The sequence below is a fragment of the Salmo salar genome, chromosome 05 (genome assembly GCF_965601325.2).
Source record: "Salmo salar chromosome 05, fSalSal1, whole genome shotgun sequence".
In the NCBI taxonomy this organism is placed as follows: Eukaryota; Metazoa; Chordata; class Actinopteri; order Salmoniformes; family Salmonidae; genus Salmo; species Salmo salar.
In genome coordinates, this window is record NC_138295.1 from 89,235,615 (window position 1) to 89,254,617 (window position 19,003).

At 44.1% G+C, this 19,003-nt stretch overlaps 1 protein-coding gene across 1 annotated transcript in view; it reads right to left on the minus strand.

Annotated features, from left to right (window-relative positions):
• Positions 1–5,367: 5,367 nt before the first annotated feature.
• The window catches only part of LOC106596178 (thyroglobulin-like), a 95,731-nt gene continuing 82,095 nt past the window's right edge, over positions 5,368–19,003 (minus strand). The window contains exons 46-52 of the mRNA XM_082974956.1: positions 18,159–18,326; positions 17,130–17,297; positions 16,616–16,803; positions 9,344–9,451; positions 7,991–8,131; positions 7,551–7,747; positions 5,368–5,682 (exon numbers count right to left, since the gene is read on the minus strand). Of these exons, the coding sequence (XP_082831082.1) occupies positions 5,540–5,682; positions 7,551–7,747; positions 7,991–8,131; positions 9,344–9,451; positions 16,616–16,803; positions 17,130–17,297; positions 18,159–18,326 (1,113 nt within the window). The 3' untranslated portion in view covers positions 5,368–5,539. The remainder of the gene's footprint in view (positions 5,683–7,550; positions 7,748–7,990; positions 8,132–9,343; positions 9,452–16,615; positions 16,804–17,129; positions 17,298–18,158; positions 18,327–19,003) is intronic.

A 19,003-nucleotide genomic window follows, 5' to 3' on the forward strand; every position in this document is an offset into this window, starting at 1 on the left:
CTCAGAACTTAGAAAAGGTTCAAGAGGAGTACTGTATTAATCCTAAAAGGTACAAGAGGAATACTGTATTAATCCTAAAAGGTACAAGAGGAGTACTGTATTAATCCTAAAAGGTTCAAGAGGAATACTGTATTAATCCTAAAAGTTACAAGAGGAATACTGTATTAATCCTAAAAGGTACAAGAGGAATACTGTATTAATCCTAAAAGGTTCAAGAGGAATACTGTATTAATCCTAAAAGGTACAAGAGGAATACTGTATTAATCCTAAAAGGTTCAAGAGGAATACTGTATTAATCCTAAAAGGTACAAGAGGAGTACTGTATTAATCCCAAAAGGTACAAGAGGAGGAGTACTGTGTTAATCCTAAAAGGTACAAGAGGAGTACTGTATTAATCCTAAAAGGTACAAGAGGAGTACTGTATTAATCCTAAAAGGTACAAGAGGAGTACTGTATTAATCCTAAAAGGTACAAGAGGAGTACTGTATTAATCCTAAAAGGTGCAAGAGGAGTACTGTATTAATCCTAAAAGGTGCAAGAGGAGTACTGTATTAATCCTAAAAGCGGAGGATGTATCCTCAGTCAGAGGATCATATCCTATGATAATCAGACTGGCTAAACCTCAGTAGGGGATTGGGCATCCAGCAGGATATCTCTAGCAGAGCTCGGTATCCAACAGAGTAGATTCACTGATCTAGAGAATTACTTTAACCTTGTGGTTTGTCTAAGAAATTAAAACACACAGCTAAAATCCACCCTTTGTCCTTAAAGCAGTTCTAGAAAATGACCAGGTGGGTTTTGGTATCCTAACTCATTGCTTTATCCTTGGATGTAGGCTGTTGCTAATTGATGCTGAAAGGGTCGCTGCTTTTTGGAGAATAAAGTTGTAGAGAGTTGCTGGTATCCTGGCAGGTTTAGAAGATACTGTGTCCAAAATGGTACTCTATTCCCTACATAGTGCAGCTCTTTTGACCTGCAGTGTAGTACTGTATGTAGGGAATAGGTTGCCATTTGGGGACGTAGACAGAGAGGATGGGAAATCCCTTATTTAACTGTAGCTAACCTGTTGACCTCTCTGATGAGGACCGTGAATTCTCGGAACACTGACCTGTTGACCTCTCTGATGAGGACCGTGAACCCTCGGAACACTGACCTGTTGACCTCTCTGATGAGGACCGTGAACCCTCGGAACACTGACCTGTTGACCTCTCTGATGAGGACCGTGAACCCTCGGAACACTGACCTGTTGACCTCTCTGATGAGGACCGTGAACCCTCGGAACACTGACCTGTTGATCTCGCTGATGAGGAGCGTGAACCCTCGGAACACTGACCTGTTGACCTCTCTGATGAGGACCGTGAACCCTCGGAACACTGACCTGTTGATCTCTCTGATGAGGACCGTGAACCCTCGGAACACTGACCTGTTGATCTCTCTGATGAGGACCGTGAACCCTCGGAACACTGACCTGTTGACCTCTCTGATGAGGACCGTGAACCCTCGGAACACTGACCTGTTGACCTCGCTGATGAGGAGCGTGAACCCTCGGAACACTGACCTGTTGATCTCGCTGATGAGGAGCGTGAACCCTCGGAACACTGACCTGTTGATCTCGCTGATGAGGAGCGTGAACCCTCGGAACACTGACCTGTTGATCTCGCTGATGAGGAGCGTGAACCCTCGGAACACTGACCTGTTGATCTCGCTGATGAGGAGCGTGAACCCTCGGAACACTGACCTGTTGATCTCTCTGATGAGGACCGTGAACCCTCGGAACACTGACCTGTTGACCTCTCTAATGAGGAACAATATCACAAGCGCTGATATTTGTTGATTGGGAGATCGTGGATGCATCCCAAATGAGATTAAGGGCACTATTTTTGACCAGGGCCCATATGGCTCTGGTCAAAAATAGTGCACTACATAGGGAATAGGGTGCCATTTGGGATGTAGACCAACCTGCAACACCAGTTGCATCATAGCATGGCCTCTTGAACTGGTAGTTGAACTAGAGGACAAGGAGAGGTGTGGTGTGATATACCTAGCATTACACTGTCTGGAGGACAAGGAGAGGAGTGGTAGGCCTAGCATTAATCTGTCCAGAGGAAAAGGATAGGTGTGATAGGCCTAGCATTAATCTGTCCAGAGGACAAGGAGAGGTGTGGTAGGACTAGCATTAATCTGTCCAGAGGACAAGGAGAGGTGTGGTAGGCCTAGCATTAATCTGTCCAGAGGACATGGAGAGGTGTGGTGTGGTAGGCCTAGCATTAATCTGTCCAGAGGACAAGGAGAGGTGTGGTAGGCCTAGCAGTAATCTGTCCAGAGGACATGGAGAGGTGTGGTGTGGTAGGCCTAGCATTAATCTGTCCAGTGGACATGGAGAGGTGTGGTAGGCCTAGCATTAATCTGTCCAGAGGACAAGGAGAGGTGTGGTAGGCCTAGCATTAATCTGTCCAGAGGACAAGCATAGGTGTGGTGTGATAGGCCTAGCATTAATCTGTCCAGAGGACAAGCATAGGTGTGGTGTGATAGGACTAGCATTAATCTGTCTAGATCACATAACTCCTTTTTATTTCTCTGTTCATCTATTTGGCATCCATGAGGTGGGATGTGAACAACATACACAGAACAGTGTAGTGTGTGTGAGCGCCAGGAACAAAGCTTAGCTACGGTCATGTAAGGTTAGGGCCAGCTCAGTCAGTCTCTACAGAACAGTAGTAAACCCTGTAAGGTTAGGGCCAGCTCAGTCAGTCTCTACAGTAATAAACCCTGTAAGGTTAGGGCCAGCTCAGTCAGTCTCTACAGTAGTAAACCCTGTAAGGTTAGGGCCAGCTCAGTCAGTCTCTACAGTAATAAACCCTGTAAGGTTAGGGCCAGCTCAGTCAGTCTCTACAGTAGTAAACCCTGTAAGGTTAGGGCCAGCTCAGTCAGTCTCTACAGTAGTAAACCCTGGGGCCACTAGGACTAGAGGGACCTCATGGGCACCGTTATCTTTTAGATTTTATCTCTTGTTGTCTCCTTTCGAGCAACTGGCCAAAGTGATGAATTATCCTACGGGTGAAGAAATTCAAGAATGTGACATGTATAACTGAAAGAGGAAGTAATGACAAACGTTATTGAAGTGTTGGTTTATGTGTTAATATATAATAGTAGAAATATACACTGCTCAAAAAATAAAGGGAACACTTAAACAACACAATGTAACTCCAAGTCAATCACACTTCTGTGAAATCAAACTGTCCACTTAGGAAGCAACACTGATTGACAATACATTTCACATGCTGTTGTGCAAATGGAATAGACAACAGGTGGAAATTATAGGCAATTAGCAAGACACCCCCAATAAAGGAGTGGTTCTGCAGGTGGGGACCACAGACCACTTCTCAGTTCCTATGCTTCCTGGCTGATGTTTTGGTCACTTTTGAATGCTGGCGGCGCTTTCACTCTAGTGGTAGCATGAGACGGAGTCTACAACCCACACAAGTGGCTCAGGTAGTGCAGCTCATCCAGGATGGCACATCAATGCGAGCTGTGGCAAGAAGGTTTGCTGTATCTGTCAGCATAGTGTCCAGAGCATGGAGGCGCTACCAGGAGACAGGCCAGTACATCAGGAGACGTGGAGGAGGCCGTAGGAGGGCATCAACCCAGCAGCAGGACCGCTACCTCCGCCTTTGTGCAAGGAGGAGCAGGAGAAGCACTGCCAGAGCCCTGCAAAATGACCTCCAGCAGGCCACAAATGTGCATGTGTCTGCTCAAACGGTCAGAAACAGACTCCATGACGGTGGTATGAGGGCCCGACGTCCACAGGTGGGGGTTGTGCTTACAGCCCAACACCGTGCAGGACGTTTGGCATTTGCCAGAGAACACCAAGATTGGCAAATTCGCCACTGGCGCCCTGTGCTCTTCACAGATGAAAGCAGGTTCACACTGAGCACATGTGACAGACGTGACAGAGTCTGGAGACGCCGTGGAGAACGTTCTGCTGCCTGCAACATCCTCCAGCATGACCGGTTTGGCGGTGGGTCAGTCATGGTGTGGGGTGGCATTTCTTTGGGGGTCCGCACAGCCCTCCATGTGCTCGCCAGAGGTAGCCTGACTGCCATTAGGTACCGAGACGAGATCCTCAGACCCCTTGTGAGACCATATGATGGTGCGGTTGGCCCTGGGTTCCTCCTAATGCAAGACAATGCTAGACCTCATGTGGCTGGAGTGTGTCAGCAGTTCCTGCAAGATGGAGGCATTGATGCTATGGACTGGCCCGCCCGTTCCCCAGACCTGAATCCAATTGAGCACATCTGGGACATCATGTCTCGCTCCATCCACCAACGCCACGTTGCACCACAGACTGTCCAGGAGTTGGCGGATGCTTTAGTCCAGGTCTGGGAGGAGATCCCTCAGGAGACCATCCGCCACCTCATCAGGAGCATGCCCAGGCGTTGTAGGGAGGTCATACAGGCACGTGGAGGCCACACACACTACTGAGCCTCATTTTGACTTGTTTTAAGGACATTACATCAAAGTTGGATCAGCCTGTAGTGTGGTTTTCCACTTTAATTTTGAGTGTGACTCCAAATCCAGACCTCCATGGGTTGATAAATTGGATTTCCATTGATTATTTTTGTGTGATTTTGTTGTCAGCACATTCAACTATGTAAAGAAAAAAAGTATTTAATAAGATTATTTCTTTCATTCAGATCTAGGATGTGTTGTATAAGTGTTCCCTTTATTTTTTTGAGCAGTATATTTTGGGATATCATTTTGGAACATTCCTAGAGGAGGGGCATCTTGGAAAGAGTACTTAGTTGCTCTTGGCCTTTGGTTGGTTTGAAAAGTCATTGGTATGAAAATGAAGGCAAGCATTCTGTTAGATTAGTGAGATAACTCGTTGGTTGTTACTTTCAACCCCCCCGTGGCTATGAACACCTGGAATTGTCCAACAATCCACTTTCTTAAACGCACAAAGGGTGCATCTCAAATGGCACCCTAAATAGTGCACTACGTTGGACCAGGGCCCATATGACTCTGGTCAAACTTAGTGCACTAAAATAGTAGGGTACACACAATTGGGACGCAGCCAAGTGAAACAAGACTTCACACGGATGGAAGTTTCTGGAAACTTTCACCAAACGTTCACTTCAATAAGACAGCTGTTTTACACCTCTGTTATCAGTCTAGTAACTGACACAGGAGATTATCCCATTTGACTCATTTAATGTCTCTTACTTAGAAAATGTCTCCTTGGTTACCAATCCCAGCACACAGACCCAAATGAGCTAGTTGATTTGAATGTTCAGGCTATCACGAGAGATTACCTGATTACTATTCTAGACGTGAAGGAAGTGTAAACAACATCACAGACTTCAGGAGTATTTTGTAATGCAATTGTTTTATTTCATTTGTATGGAAACTAACAGGCAGTTAAATGACACGACTTAATTTACAGACACCTTTGGCAGTTGAAACAACATGTCATTTCTCACTATATGTGAGTGATAAACCCTAAATGCAGATTAGACAGTACGTAGTGTGGAAGTTCTTTCTAATTATAAGCATCCTTCTCTGACTTGGGTTTGCTCTGGGTGACAGTTGTCAAGAAATCAACAAATAACTTGGTTTCTGGTGTTGGAGTTCCAGCCCCCAAACCAGCAGATTCCCCTTCCAACACAGCAGATGAAAGTTTTCCTGAAAAACAGAGAGACATCTTTCTTGTGACACCAAGTCATCCTGTGAAGTAAGAGTAGCTTCTCTAAAGTGGTGATATATGGATGTTTTTCCTAAAGCTCTGCAGACGGAGACTGGACGTTTGGCACCATCTAAGTACATACAGTAGCAAACCTCTAATTACTGGCTACATACGTTGCAAAGTATTCAGATCCCTTGACTTTTTCCACATTTTGTTACGTTACAGCCTTATTCTAAAATGGATTACATTGTTTTTTTCTCATCAATCTACACACAATAACCCATAAAGACAAAGCAAAAACAGGTTTTTATAAATATTACATAAGTACTCAGTACTTTGTTGAAGCACCTTTAGCAGCGATTAACAGCCTCGAGTCTTCTTGGGTATGACGCTACAAGCTTGGCACACCTGTATTTGGGGAGTTTCTCCCATTCTTCTCTGCAGATCCTCTCAAGCTCTGTCTGGTTGGATGGGGAGCGTGGCTGCACAGCTATTTTCAGGTCTCTCCATAGATGTTAGATCTGGTTCAAGTCAGGGCTCTGGCTGGGCCATTCAAGGACATGTCCCGAAGCCAGTCCTGCGTTGTCTTAGCTGTGTGCTTAAGGTCTTGTCCTGTTGGAAGGTGAACATTCGCCCCAGTCTGAGGTCCTGAGCGTTCTGGAGCAGGTTTTCTTCAAGGATCTCTCTGTACTTTGCTCCGTTCATCTTTTCCTCGATCCTGACTAGTCTCCTAGTCCCTTCTGCTGAAAACCATCCCCACAGCATTATGCTGCCAGCACCATGCTTCACTATAGGGATGGTGCCAGGTTTCCTCCAGACGTGACGCTTGGCATTCAGGCCAAAGAGTTCAATCATGGTTTCATCAGATGAGAGAATCTTGTTCTCATGGTTTAAAAGTCCTTTAGATACCTTTTGGCAAACTCCAAGCTGGCTGTCATGTGCCTTTTACTAAGGAGTGGCTTCCGTCTGGCCACTCGACCATAAAGGCCTGATTGATGGAGTGCTGCAGAGATGGTTGTCTTTCTGGAAGGTTCTCCCATCTCCACAGAGGAACTCTGTCAGAGTGAACATTGGGTTCTTGGTCACTTCCCTGACCAAGGCCCTTCTGCCCCGATTGCTCAGTTTGGCCGGGTGGCCAGCTCTAGGAAGAGTCTTGGTGGTTCCAAACTTCTTCCATTTAAGAATGATGGAGTCCACTGAGTTCTTGGGGACATTCAATGCTGCAGAAATGTTTTGGTACCTTCCGCAGATCTGTGCCTCGACACAATCCTGTCTCGGAGCTCTACGGACAATTCCTTCGACCTCATGGCTTGGTTTTTGCTCTGTTCGACCTTACATAGACAGGTGTGTGCCTTTCTAAATCATGTCCAATCAATTGAATTTACCACAGGTGGATGCCAATCTAGTTGTAGAAACATCTCAAGGATGATCAATGGAAACAGGATGCACCTGAGCTCAATTTTGAATCTCATAGCAAAGGGTCTGAATACTTATGTAAATACGTTTAAAAAAAACTGTTTTATACATTTGCAAAACAAACAAAAAAACTGTTTTTCTTTGTCATTATTGGGTATTGTGTATAGATTTATGAGGGGGGGGGAAATTATTGAATACATTTTAGAATAAGGCTGTAACGTAACAAAATGAAGAAAAAGGAAGGTGTATGAATACTTTCCGAATGCATTGTATGTTTCTATGTATGTCCTGACACTGAAAGAACAGGAAGGGAATAATTAATACTTGTTTTGTGTTTTTTATTTAGCCTTTGTGTTAGTGTCATTGTTTTTTTTCCGGCAAAGATGTCTGTGGTTTGTTTGGCAAAGTGAAGTTTTACTTAATCTTATTTTCAGTTTGGACTTGTACCCACCAGTGGAGGCGGTCAGAGCGGGGACATAGTCGGCCCAGAAGGAGCACTGGGCCCTGCGGAGGCCCCTGTGGTTGCTGAGGCCTGGCTCCACTTCCATATAGCTGTCCCCCTCAGGGTGAGGCTGGAAGGCATGCCAGGGGGGCAGCGCCGCCTCGCTGAAGGCCACACGGGACACACTGTGAGCCTGGTTGGGATTTCTGTTCAGAAAGAGAAAACGTACAGTAAGAGACGTGATGTACGCACGAAGTGTCTGCTAAATGACAGATATTATATATTCTGACACCACATGCATGAGGCAGTATTCTCCAGTCATGCAGATTGGTTTAGATGTAACAAACAATACAAAATAAACAAATTGATTTAGATGGAAAAGGCAACACTATAAAGTATGGTTGGTGTTTATTTAAAGTCATTTCTGTTTCGTTTTCTTTTTTTTTTACCCGGACTTGATGAAGTTGGCCATGTAGGTCATCATCTGTAGGGAGAGGCGTCTCTCTGTGTTGGTGAACAGGTCGTAGGTCAGGGGGCTGTGAGGGAGGCCAAAAGCATAGTGGACATCCAGGGGTACTGACAGGTCAGCACTGAAATGAAAACAAATCACACACAAATAAACACTACATTATCATGCCACTTCCCTAGCAACACAGCAAAACAAATAAATAATACATTATCATGCCACTTCCCTAGCAACACAGCAAAACAAATAAATAATACATCATCATGCCACTTCCCTAGCAACACAGCAAAACAAATAAATAATACATCATCATGCCACTTCCCTAGCAACACAGCAAAACAAATAAATAATACATTATCATGCCACTTCCCTAGCAACACAGCAAAACAAAATAAATAATACATCATCATGCCACTTCCCTAGCAACACAGCAAAACAAATAAATAATACATCATCATGCCACTTCCCTAGCAACACAGCAAAACAAATAAATAATACATCATCATGCCACTTCCCTAGCAACACAGCAAAACAAATAAATAATACATTATCATGCCACTTCCCTAGCAACACAGCAAAACAAAATAAATAATACATCATCATGCCACTACCCTAGCAACACAGCAAAACAAAATAAATAATACATCATCATGCCACTTCCCTAGTAACACAGCAAAACAAAATAAATAATACATCATCATGCCACTTCCCTAGCAACACAGCAAAACAAATAAATAATACATCATCATGCCACTTACCTAGCAACACGGCAAAACAAATAAATAATACATCATGCCACTTCCCTAGCAACACGGCAAAACAAATAAATACATCATCATGCCACTTCCCTAGCAACACAGCAAAACAAAATAAATAATACATCATCATGCCACTTCCCTAGCAACACGGCAAAACAAATAAATAATACATCATGCCACTTCCCTAGCAACACAGCAAAACAAAACAAATAATACATCATCATGCCACTTCCCTAGCAACACAGCAAAACAAAATAAATAATACATCATCATGCCACTTCCCTAGCAACACAGCAAAACAAATAAATAATACATTATCATGCCACTTCCCTAGCAACACAGCAAAACAAAACAAATAATACATTCTCATGCCACTTCCCTAGCAACACAGCGAAACAAAACAAAGAAATAATAGATTATCATGCCACTTCCCTAGCAACACAAATGTAATAGTATTGCTGGACACAACAAGGTAGTCTGAGTTAACGCAAGTACTACTTGACTAGTAGTCAACGGTCTGGAGCCCTGACCTGACCTGGCTTCCTGGCTGCCTAGTCCTCCTCACACCCAGTGATTACCTGGTCTGGGCGGTGTCCTCAGGCAGGTGGTACATGAACACATTGGATCTGGTGTTAGCTGCCCAGAAGTTGGCCATCTTTATGGTGGGGCACACAATGAAGAGATCTCTGCACAGAGACACAGAGAGACAGATACAGAGAGACAGAGACAAAGAGAGAGAGAGAGATTGTTGAGAAATTAAACACACTTCACATCATTGTTTCCCTTTTCTTTGGGGACAAAGAGTGAGAGAAAGGATAAAGCAAGGTGTACCTATTCTATACATGACAGGACAGCAGTTCACTGACAATCACTCACACAGTGTTGTCTAACAAACCAAACATTTACATGTGTGACTGAGGGCCGTGAGTGTGTATGTTTGTGTCTTGAGAAGATATGGTCTGTCTGGCTGCCACAGTGCCAGGCTAGTTAACTAAGACAAGGTTTCACTTTAGAAGAGATGGTCTGTCTGGCTGCCACAGTGCCATGCTAGTTAACTAAGACTAGGTTTCACTTTAGAAGAGATGGTCTGTCTGGCTGCCACAGTGCCAGGCTAGTTAACTAAGCCTAGGTTTCACTTTAGAAGAGATGGTCTGTCTGGCTGCCACAGTGCCAGGCTAGTTAACTAAGACTAGGTTTCACTTTAGAAGAGATGGTCTGTCTGGCTGCCACAGTGCCATGCTAGTTAACTAAGACTAGGTTTCACTTTAGAAGAGATGGTCTGTCTGGCTGCCACAGTGCCAGGCTAGTTAACTAAGACTAGGTTTCACTTTAGAAGAGATGGTCTGTCTGGCTGCCACAGTGCCAGGCTAGTTAACTAAGACTTGGTTCCAAATGGCACCCTATTCCCTATATAGTGCACTACTTTTGACCAGTGCCTATAGGTGTAGTTCACTATGCAGGGATTAGGGTGCCATTTGGGACATCCCCAGTGTGTTACAGCAGGGCAGGTATTTACTGAGTGAGGACCACTCCTGCTGCAGCCAAAATACACTGATGGATCTGGATAAACAAGCAGTGGACATATCTGCCTTTTAATTCCAGGCATTTTGAACTCTGGAGAATGTCTAGTAGAACTCCTAGCACAGTGATAGTTTCAGGTCAGGAGTCTTCTACTAAAATACATGTAGACATGGTCTTATTGGGAACGTGAGATATGCTGTTGTTTGTCTTCAAGGCATCGGTCGGTTGTTATCCTGAGCTAACCTCAGGTCCATGGGTGTGTTGTGTGGGTCAGCCTCAGCCCTGTTCCCTGCTATATTTGACACTAGTTATTATGTGGGTGAAGTCCAGTGCAGTAGACGCTGAAGAGCAGAGGCAGCAGCAACCATTCATATCACTACCGAAGCCTGGATCAAGGGCATTAGAAAGATATCTCTGTCAATACTGGAGAAATATGTAGAACATCTCTGTCAATACTGCAGATATACTGTATTCAGAACATCTGTCAATACTGCAGATATACTGTATGCAGAACATCTCTGTCAATACTGCAGATATACTGTATTCAGAACATCTGTCAATACTGCAGATATACTGTATGCAGAACATCTCTGTCAATACTGGAGAAATATGTAGAACATCTCTGTCAATACTGCAGATATACTGTATGTAGAACATCTCTGTCAATACTGCAGATATACTGTGTTCAGAACATCTGTCAATACTGCAGATATACTGTATGCAGAACATCTCTGTCAATACTGCAGATATACTGTATTCAGAACATCTCTGTCAATACTGCAGGTATACTGTATTCAGAACATCTCTGTCAATACTGTATGCAGAACATCTCTGTCAATACTGCAGAACTACAGAGACATACAGTATGTACAGAATCCATTGCATATAAGATGACAGAAAAAAATGATTGATCTTGAGTGAATCTGGGACCGTATTCATGAGCTGATCTACACTGAACAGAAATATAAAGGCAACATGTAAAGTGTTGGTTCCATGTTTCATGAGCTGAAATTCAAAATCCTAGCAAATTTTCCAAACGCACAAAAAGCGTATTTCTCTCAGATGTTGCGCATAAATTGTTCACATCCCTGTTAGTGAGCATTTCTCCGTTGCCAAGATAATCCATCCACCTGTGACAGGTGTGGCATATCAAGAAGCTGATTAAACAGCATGATCATTGCACAGGTGCACCGTGGACGATTAAAGGCCACTTTAAAATGATCAGTTTTGTCACACAACACAATGTCGCAGATGTCTCAAGTTGTCAGGGTGAGTACAATTGGCATGCAGACTGCAGGAATGTCCACCAGAGCTGTTGCCAGAGAACTGAATGTTCATGTCTCTACCATAAGCCGACTCCAACGTAGTTTTAGAGAATTTGGCAGTACGTCCAACCGGCCTCACAACTGCAGACCACGTGTAACCACACCAGCCCAGTACCTCCACATCCAGCTTCTTCATCTGCAGGATCATGTGAGAGGGGGTGCTGAGGAGTATTTTTGTCTGTAATGAAGTCCTTTTGTGGGGAAAAACTCATTCCGATTGGCTTGGCCTGGCTGCCAAGTGGGTGGGCCTATGCCCTCCAAGGCCCACCCATAGCTGCACCCCTGCCCAGTCATGTGAAATCCATAGATTAAGGCATAATGAATTTATTTCAATTGACTGATTTCCTTATATGAACTGTAACTCAGTAAAATCTTTGAAATTGTTGCATGTTGCATTTATATTTTTGTTCAGTATAGAATCAGATTCTATCTATCCATTAATTTTATAATCCAAAAGGCAAAACTGGTCCTAGATCAGGATTCCTTCTCTAAGACGCTTTATGAATATGGGCCCTGACATATACTGTTTTCTTATGGCACAATTCTGGTGAAAAGCTTGGTCTGCGCCACATGTCAGGGCCAAGTTAAATGGCAGAGCCACGGCACTAGTAGTTCTATTTCTGAATTGTTACATTCCTTTCTTTTCTAAACACACTGCTTCTAACACCATCAGTAAAACAGTTCACACAGTCCTTCTAAATCCTCAGGTTATTTCAGTCTTCACTCGGCTGGCTGTTTCCTTCCTCAAGACCACAAGTGAAACACACTCTGTTCCAGCTCTTCATAGTTGCGTCCCAAATGGCACCCTATTCCCTTTATAGTGCACTACTTTTGAACAGGAGCCACAGGGCTCCCACAGGGCTCTGGTCTAAAGTAGTCCACTATATAGGGAATAGGGTGTCATTTGTCAATCACAGTAAAGCAACATATGACAGTGTAAAGAGGTCAATAGTCTAGCTATGAGTTTCCACTCACTCTGCACTGCATAGAATTCACTGTACAGAATTCACTGCACAGAGCTCACTGCGCAGAACTCACTGCGCAGAACTCACTGCGCAGAACTCACTGCGCAGAACTCACTGCACAGAACTCACTGCACAGAACTCAATGTATGGCCTTCAGAAAGTATTCATACCCCTTGACGTATTCCACATGTTGTTGTGTTAGATGCGCAGAACTCACTGCGCAGAACTCACTGCACAGAACTCAATGCACAGAACTCACTGCACAGAACTCAATGTATGGCCTTCAGAAAGTATTCATACCCCTTGACGTATTCCACATGTTGTTGTGTTAGAGCCTGAATTAAAAATGGATTAAATAAAACATGCTCTCACCCATCTGCACACAATATCCAATAATGACAAAGTGAAACATGTTTTTCGAATTTGTTACCAACTTATCAACCAAAAAAATATGTATTCATACCCCTTTCTTGTGACATTCCAAATTAAGCTCAAGGTGCATTCAATATCCTTTGATCATCTTTGAGATGTCACTACAACTTGATTGGAGTCCACCTGTGGCCAATTCAATTGTTTGAACATGATTTAGAAAGAAACACACCTGACTATATAAGGTCCCACAGTTGACAGTGGATGTCAGAGCAGAAACTATACCATGAAGTCCAAGGAACTGTCCGTAGATCTCTGATCTCAATTGTGATGAGGCATATATCTGGGGAAGGGTATAAAACAATTTCAAGAGTGTTGAAAGTTTCCAAGAGCACAGTGGTCTTCATCATCGGGAAGTTGAAAAAATATGGAACAACCCAGACTCTGTCTAGAGCTGCCTGTCTGACCTAACTGAGCAACCAGGCAAGAAGGACCTTGGTCAGGGAGGAGACCAAGAACCCAATGACCACTCTGACAAAACTGCAGAGTTCCTTGGCTGAGATGGGAGAACCTACCAGAAGGACAACAGTCTCTACAGCGCTTCACCAATCTGGGCTTTATGGAAGAGTGGTCAGACGGAAGCCACTCCTGAGAAAATGGCACATGACAGCACGCCTGGAGTTTGCAAAAAGGCCCATGAAAGACTGAGCATAAGGCAAAATATTCTGTGGTCTGACAAAAATGTAACTCTTTGGCCTGAATGCAAAGCACTATGTTTGGACAAAACCAGGCATAGCTCATCACCCTTCTAACACCATCCCAACTGTGAAGCATGGTGGTGGCAGCATCATGCTATGGGGAGGCTTTTCAGCGGCAGGGACTGGGAGACTGGTAAGGATAGAGGAAAATATAGGAAAAAAATATAGGAAGATCCTATATGAGAACCTGTTTCAGAGTGCAAACGACCTTAGACTGGGGGTGAAGATTTACATTCCAATAGGACAATGACTGCAAGGCAAGCATAGAGCCAAAGCAATGCAGGAATGGCTTCAGAACAAGAATGTGAAAGTATTTGAGTGGCCCCGCCAAAGCCCAAACTTGAATCCCATTGAAAATCTGTGGAAAGACTTGAAGATTGCTGATCACCGCCGCTCAACCATCTAATTTAACAGATTTGAGAAAATCAGCAAGGAAGAATGAGAGAAAATCTCAAAATCCAGACGTGCAAAGCTGATACAGACATACACAAGACGACTTAAAGCTTTAATCTCCGCCAAAGGTGTATCAGGTGTGAATACTTATGTAAATGAGATATTTCTGTCTTTCATTTTCAATACATTTGTCATTATAGGGTATTGTGTGTAGATGGGTGAGGAAAAATATGCATTTAATCCATTTTGAATTCAGGCTGTATTACAACATGTGGAATAAGTCAAGGGATATGAATACTTTCTGAAGGCACTGTAACTCACTGTATAAAACTCACTGTATAAAACTCACTGTATAAAACTCACTGTACAAAACTCACTGTACAAAACTCACTGTACAACACTCACTGTACAACACTCACTGTACAACACTCACTGTATAACACTCACTGTATAGAACTCACTGAACAGAATTCACTGTATACAACTCACTGTACAGAACTCACTGTACAGAACTCACTGTACAGAACTCACTGTACAGAACTCACTGTACAAAACTCACTGTACAAAACTCACTGTACAGAACTCACTGTACAACACTCACTGTACAACACTCACTGTACAAAACTCACTGTACAAAACTCACTGTACAAAACTCACTGTACAAAACTCACTGTACAGAACTCACTGTATAGAACTCATTGAACAGAACTCACTGTGCCCCCCCCCCCCCCCCTCTGCTGCTACTCTCTGTTTATCATATATGCATAGTCACTTTAACTATACATTCATGTACATACTACCTCAATTGGCCCGACCAACCAGTGCTCCCGCACATTGGCTAACCAGGCTATCTGCATTGTGTCCCACCACCCACCACCCGCCAACCCCTCTTTTTATGCTACTGCTACTCTCTGTTCATCATATATGCATAGTCACTTTAACCATATCTACATGTACATACTACCTCAATCAGCCTGACTAACCGGTGTCTGTCTATAGCCTTGCTACTGTTATTTTCAAATGCATTTTTACTGTTGTTCTATTTCTTTACTTATCTACACACACACACACACACACACACACACACACACACACACACACACACACACACACACACACACACACACACACACACACACACACCTTTTTTTTCTCGCACTATTAGTTAGAGCCTGTAAGTAAGCATTTCACTGTAAGGTCTACACCTGTTGTATTCGGCACACGTGACAAATAAACTTTGATTTGATTTGATTAGAAGTCATTGAACAGAACTCATTGTATAAAATTCAGTGCTCTTAAACTTGAAGAGACAAATTCCTGTAAAAGGCCAAATAAATGAAGTGAACTGAACTAATAACTGAATACACAGAACTGAACAGAGAATGGTATCTTGTGACATGATTATTATGGTGCTTGCTTCTCCATACAGGAACTGTATAATCAAATGGCTACCCCCCCACTCATTAAAACGCTGCTACTCTCTGCTGTCATCTATGCATATTCACTTTAATAACTCTACCTACATGTACATATTACCTCAACTAACCGGTGCCCCTGCACATTGACTCTGTACCGGTACCCCCTGCATATAGCCTCCACATTGACTCTGTACTGGTACCCCCTGTATATAGCCTCCACATTGACTCTGTACTGGTACCCCCTGTATATAGCCTCCACATTGACTCTGTACTGGTACCCCCTGTATATAGCCTCCACATTGACTCTGTACCGGTACCCCCTGTATATAGCCTCCACATTGACTCTGTACCGGTACCCCCTGCATATAGCCTCCACATTGACTCTGTACCGGTATCCCCTGTATATAGCCTCCACATTGACTCTGTACCGGTACCCCCTGTATATAGCCTCCACATTGACTCTGTACTGGTACCCCCTGTATATAGCCTCCACATTGACTCTGTACCGGTACCCCCTGTATATAGCCTCCACATTGACTCTGTACTGGTACCCCCTGTATATAGCCTCCACATTGACTCTGTACCGTAACACCCTGTATATAGCCTCCACATTGACTCTGTACTGGTACCCCCTGTATATAGCCTCCACATTGACTCTGTACCGTAACACCCTGTATATAGCCTCCACATTGACTCTGTACTGGTACCCCCTGTATATAGCCTCCACATTGACTCTGTACCGGTACCCCCTGTATATAGCCTCCACATTGACTCTGTACCGGTACCACCTGTATATAGCCTCCACATTGACTCTGTACCGGTACCCCCTGTATATAGACTCACTATTGTTATTTTACTGCTGCTCCTTAATTACTTGTTACTTTTATTTCTTATTCTTATCCGTTATTTTTCTTATACTGCATTGTTGGTTAGGGGCTCATAAGTAAGCATTTCACTGTGAGGTTTACGCCTGTTGTATTAGGCGCATATGACTAATACAATTTGATTTGATATTTATACACTGAATTCAATGAATAAGAGGAAGGTATTCCGGAACTACATGAATACTGTATACAGTAGTGTGCTTAGCACATTTCTCACCTGGTTGCACTGTTAAGAGCCTGAGAGAAGAGATTGTAGCCGGCTGGAGAGGGAGAGTGCTGCATGGAGTAGAACCAGGTAGCTGCAGCCTTCACAAAAGCATTGGCATCGTCTCCACCCAGAGAGTTGGACAGGGCTTCGTAGAACGCTGTTTTACTGGCAGCTCGCCCCTGGAGCTCCTCAAAGTTCTGTCGTCAGACATTAGGGGGGAAAGTACAAGTTGGTGATATGAAACGTGGCTGAGCATAGTAATACTACTCAATACTAATATGATGTGAATGAGGACAAACCGCTAACATACTAGTCACTAGCTGAGTTGAACTAGGAGTCTACGCATTAGAATATGTCCTACACTCTATGAAAAACAAAGACTCATATTCCCCAATTCCATCCTGAAGCATGGGGAAAGCTTAATAAGCAGGTACACCTAAATAGATGGACGATACTAGAGGTGAATGTTCTCACCATAGAAACACAAAGAACGTCTTTGAATTATAGGATCTCCGGTTCTCACCTTGATCCTCTTGGCCCTGCTGATGAGTCCATCCTCTGCGGAGGAGCCCAGCAGGAGGTCAGCTCTGTGGAAGCCTGCATTCATCAGGGCCATGGAGGGTTTCCCCTGGACAGAGACCCCATCCACCACTGGACCCCAAGCCTGCAGGGGCCCACTGACTGACAGCAACTGAAACAGATAACATAAAATAAGAGAGGGGGAAAAAAACGATGTTTTCGTCCCAAATAGCACTCTACTGCCTTTATAGCCCCCTACTTCTGACCAGAGCCCTATGGGCCTTGGTCAAAAGTAGTGCACTAAACAGGGAATAGGGTGCCATTTGGGATACAGAGAGCCTATGCTACATCTGGGACTATAAGGCTTCCTTCCTTAGTCTGTGACTATAAGGCCAACAGTACCTCAGTCTGGGTCTATAAGGCCAACAGTACCTCAGTCTGGGTCTATAAGGCCAACAGTACCTCAGTCTGGGTCTATAAGGCCAACAGTACCTCAGTCTGGGTCTATAAGGCCAACAGTACCTCAGTCTGGGTCTATAAGGCCAACAGTACCTCAGTCTGGGTCTATAAGGCCAACAGTACCTCAGTCTGGGTCTATAAGGCCAACAGTACCTCAGTCTGGGTCTATAAGGCCAACAGTACCTCAGTCTGGGTCTATAAGGCCAACAGTACCTCAGTCTGGTGTCTATAAGGCCAACAGTACCTCAGTCTGGGTCTATAAGGCCAACAGTACCTCAGTCTGGGTATATAAGGCCAACAGTACCTCAGTGTGGGTATATAAGGCCAACAGTACCTCAGTCTGGGTCTATAAGGCCAACAGTACCTCAGTCTGGGTCTATAAGGCCAACAGTACCTCAGTCTGGGTCTATAAGGCCAACAGTACCTCAGTCTGGGTCTATAAGGCCAACAGTACCTCAGTCTGGGTCTATAAGGCCAACAGTACCTTAGTCTGGGTCTATAAGGCCAACAGTACCTTAGTCTGGGTCTATAAGGCCAACAGTACCTTAGTCTGTGTCTATAAGGCCAACAATACCTTAGTCTGGGCAGTGTTGAGGTCCTGTGCTGGAGCTGCTCTCAGGCAGGAGCCCAGCTGTTCTGGGTCAGAGGAGGGGGGACAGCCCAGCTCCCGGGCCAGAGCCTCAGCCTGCCCCTGGGCTTTGGATACACTCAGCACTGAGGCAGGGGAGAACACAGAGCCACCCTGGAGAGAGAGAGAGAGAGAGAGGGGAGGGACAGAGTCAGAGAACCACTCAGCAACGAGGCAGGGGAGAACACAGAGCCACCCTGGAGAGAGAGAGAGAGAGAGAGAGAGAGAGAGAGAGAGAGAGGAGGGACAGAGTCAGAGAACCACTCAGCACCGAGGCAGGGGAGAACACAGAGCCACCCTGGGGGGAGGGAGAGAGAGAGAGAAAGAGAGAGAGAAAACCATTAATACTCTCTCTCTACTAGTCAACACAAATAAGCATAGATTGATAGTAAGTATAAGCAGAAACAAATGATTATTATTTATAGCTAAGCATTATTAGTTCCAAAATTGAATGACTTCTAATGTTAGAAATTCTACATACCAATTGGTTGCACACATCTTTCAAGTGTTTATTTGAATGCTGTCTGGTCATCTATTAGCTACAGCACTGTGGTGATTAGTCTGTCATCTATTAGCTACTGCACTGTGGTGATTAGTCTTATCTATTAGCTACTGTACTGTGGTGATTAGTCTGTCATCTATTAGTTACTGCACTGTGGTGATTAGTCTGTCATCTATTAGCTACTGCACTGTGGTGATTAGTCTCATCTATTAGCTACTGCACTGTGGTGATTAGTCTGTCATCTATTAGCTACAGCACTGTAGTGATTAGTCTGTCATCTATTAGTTAC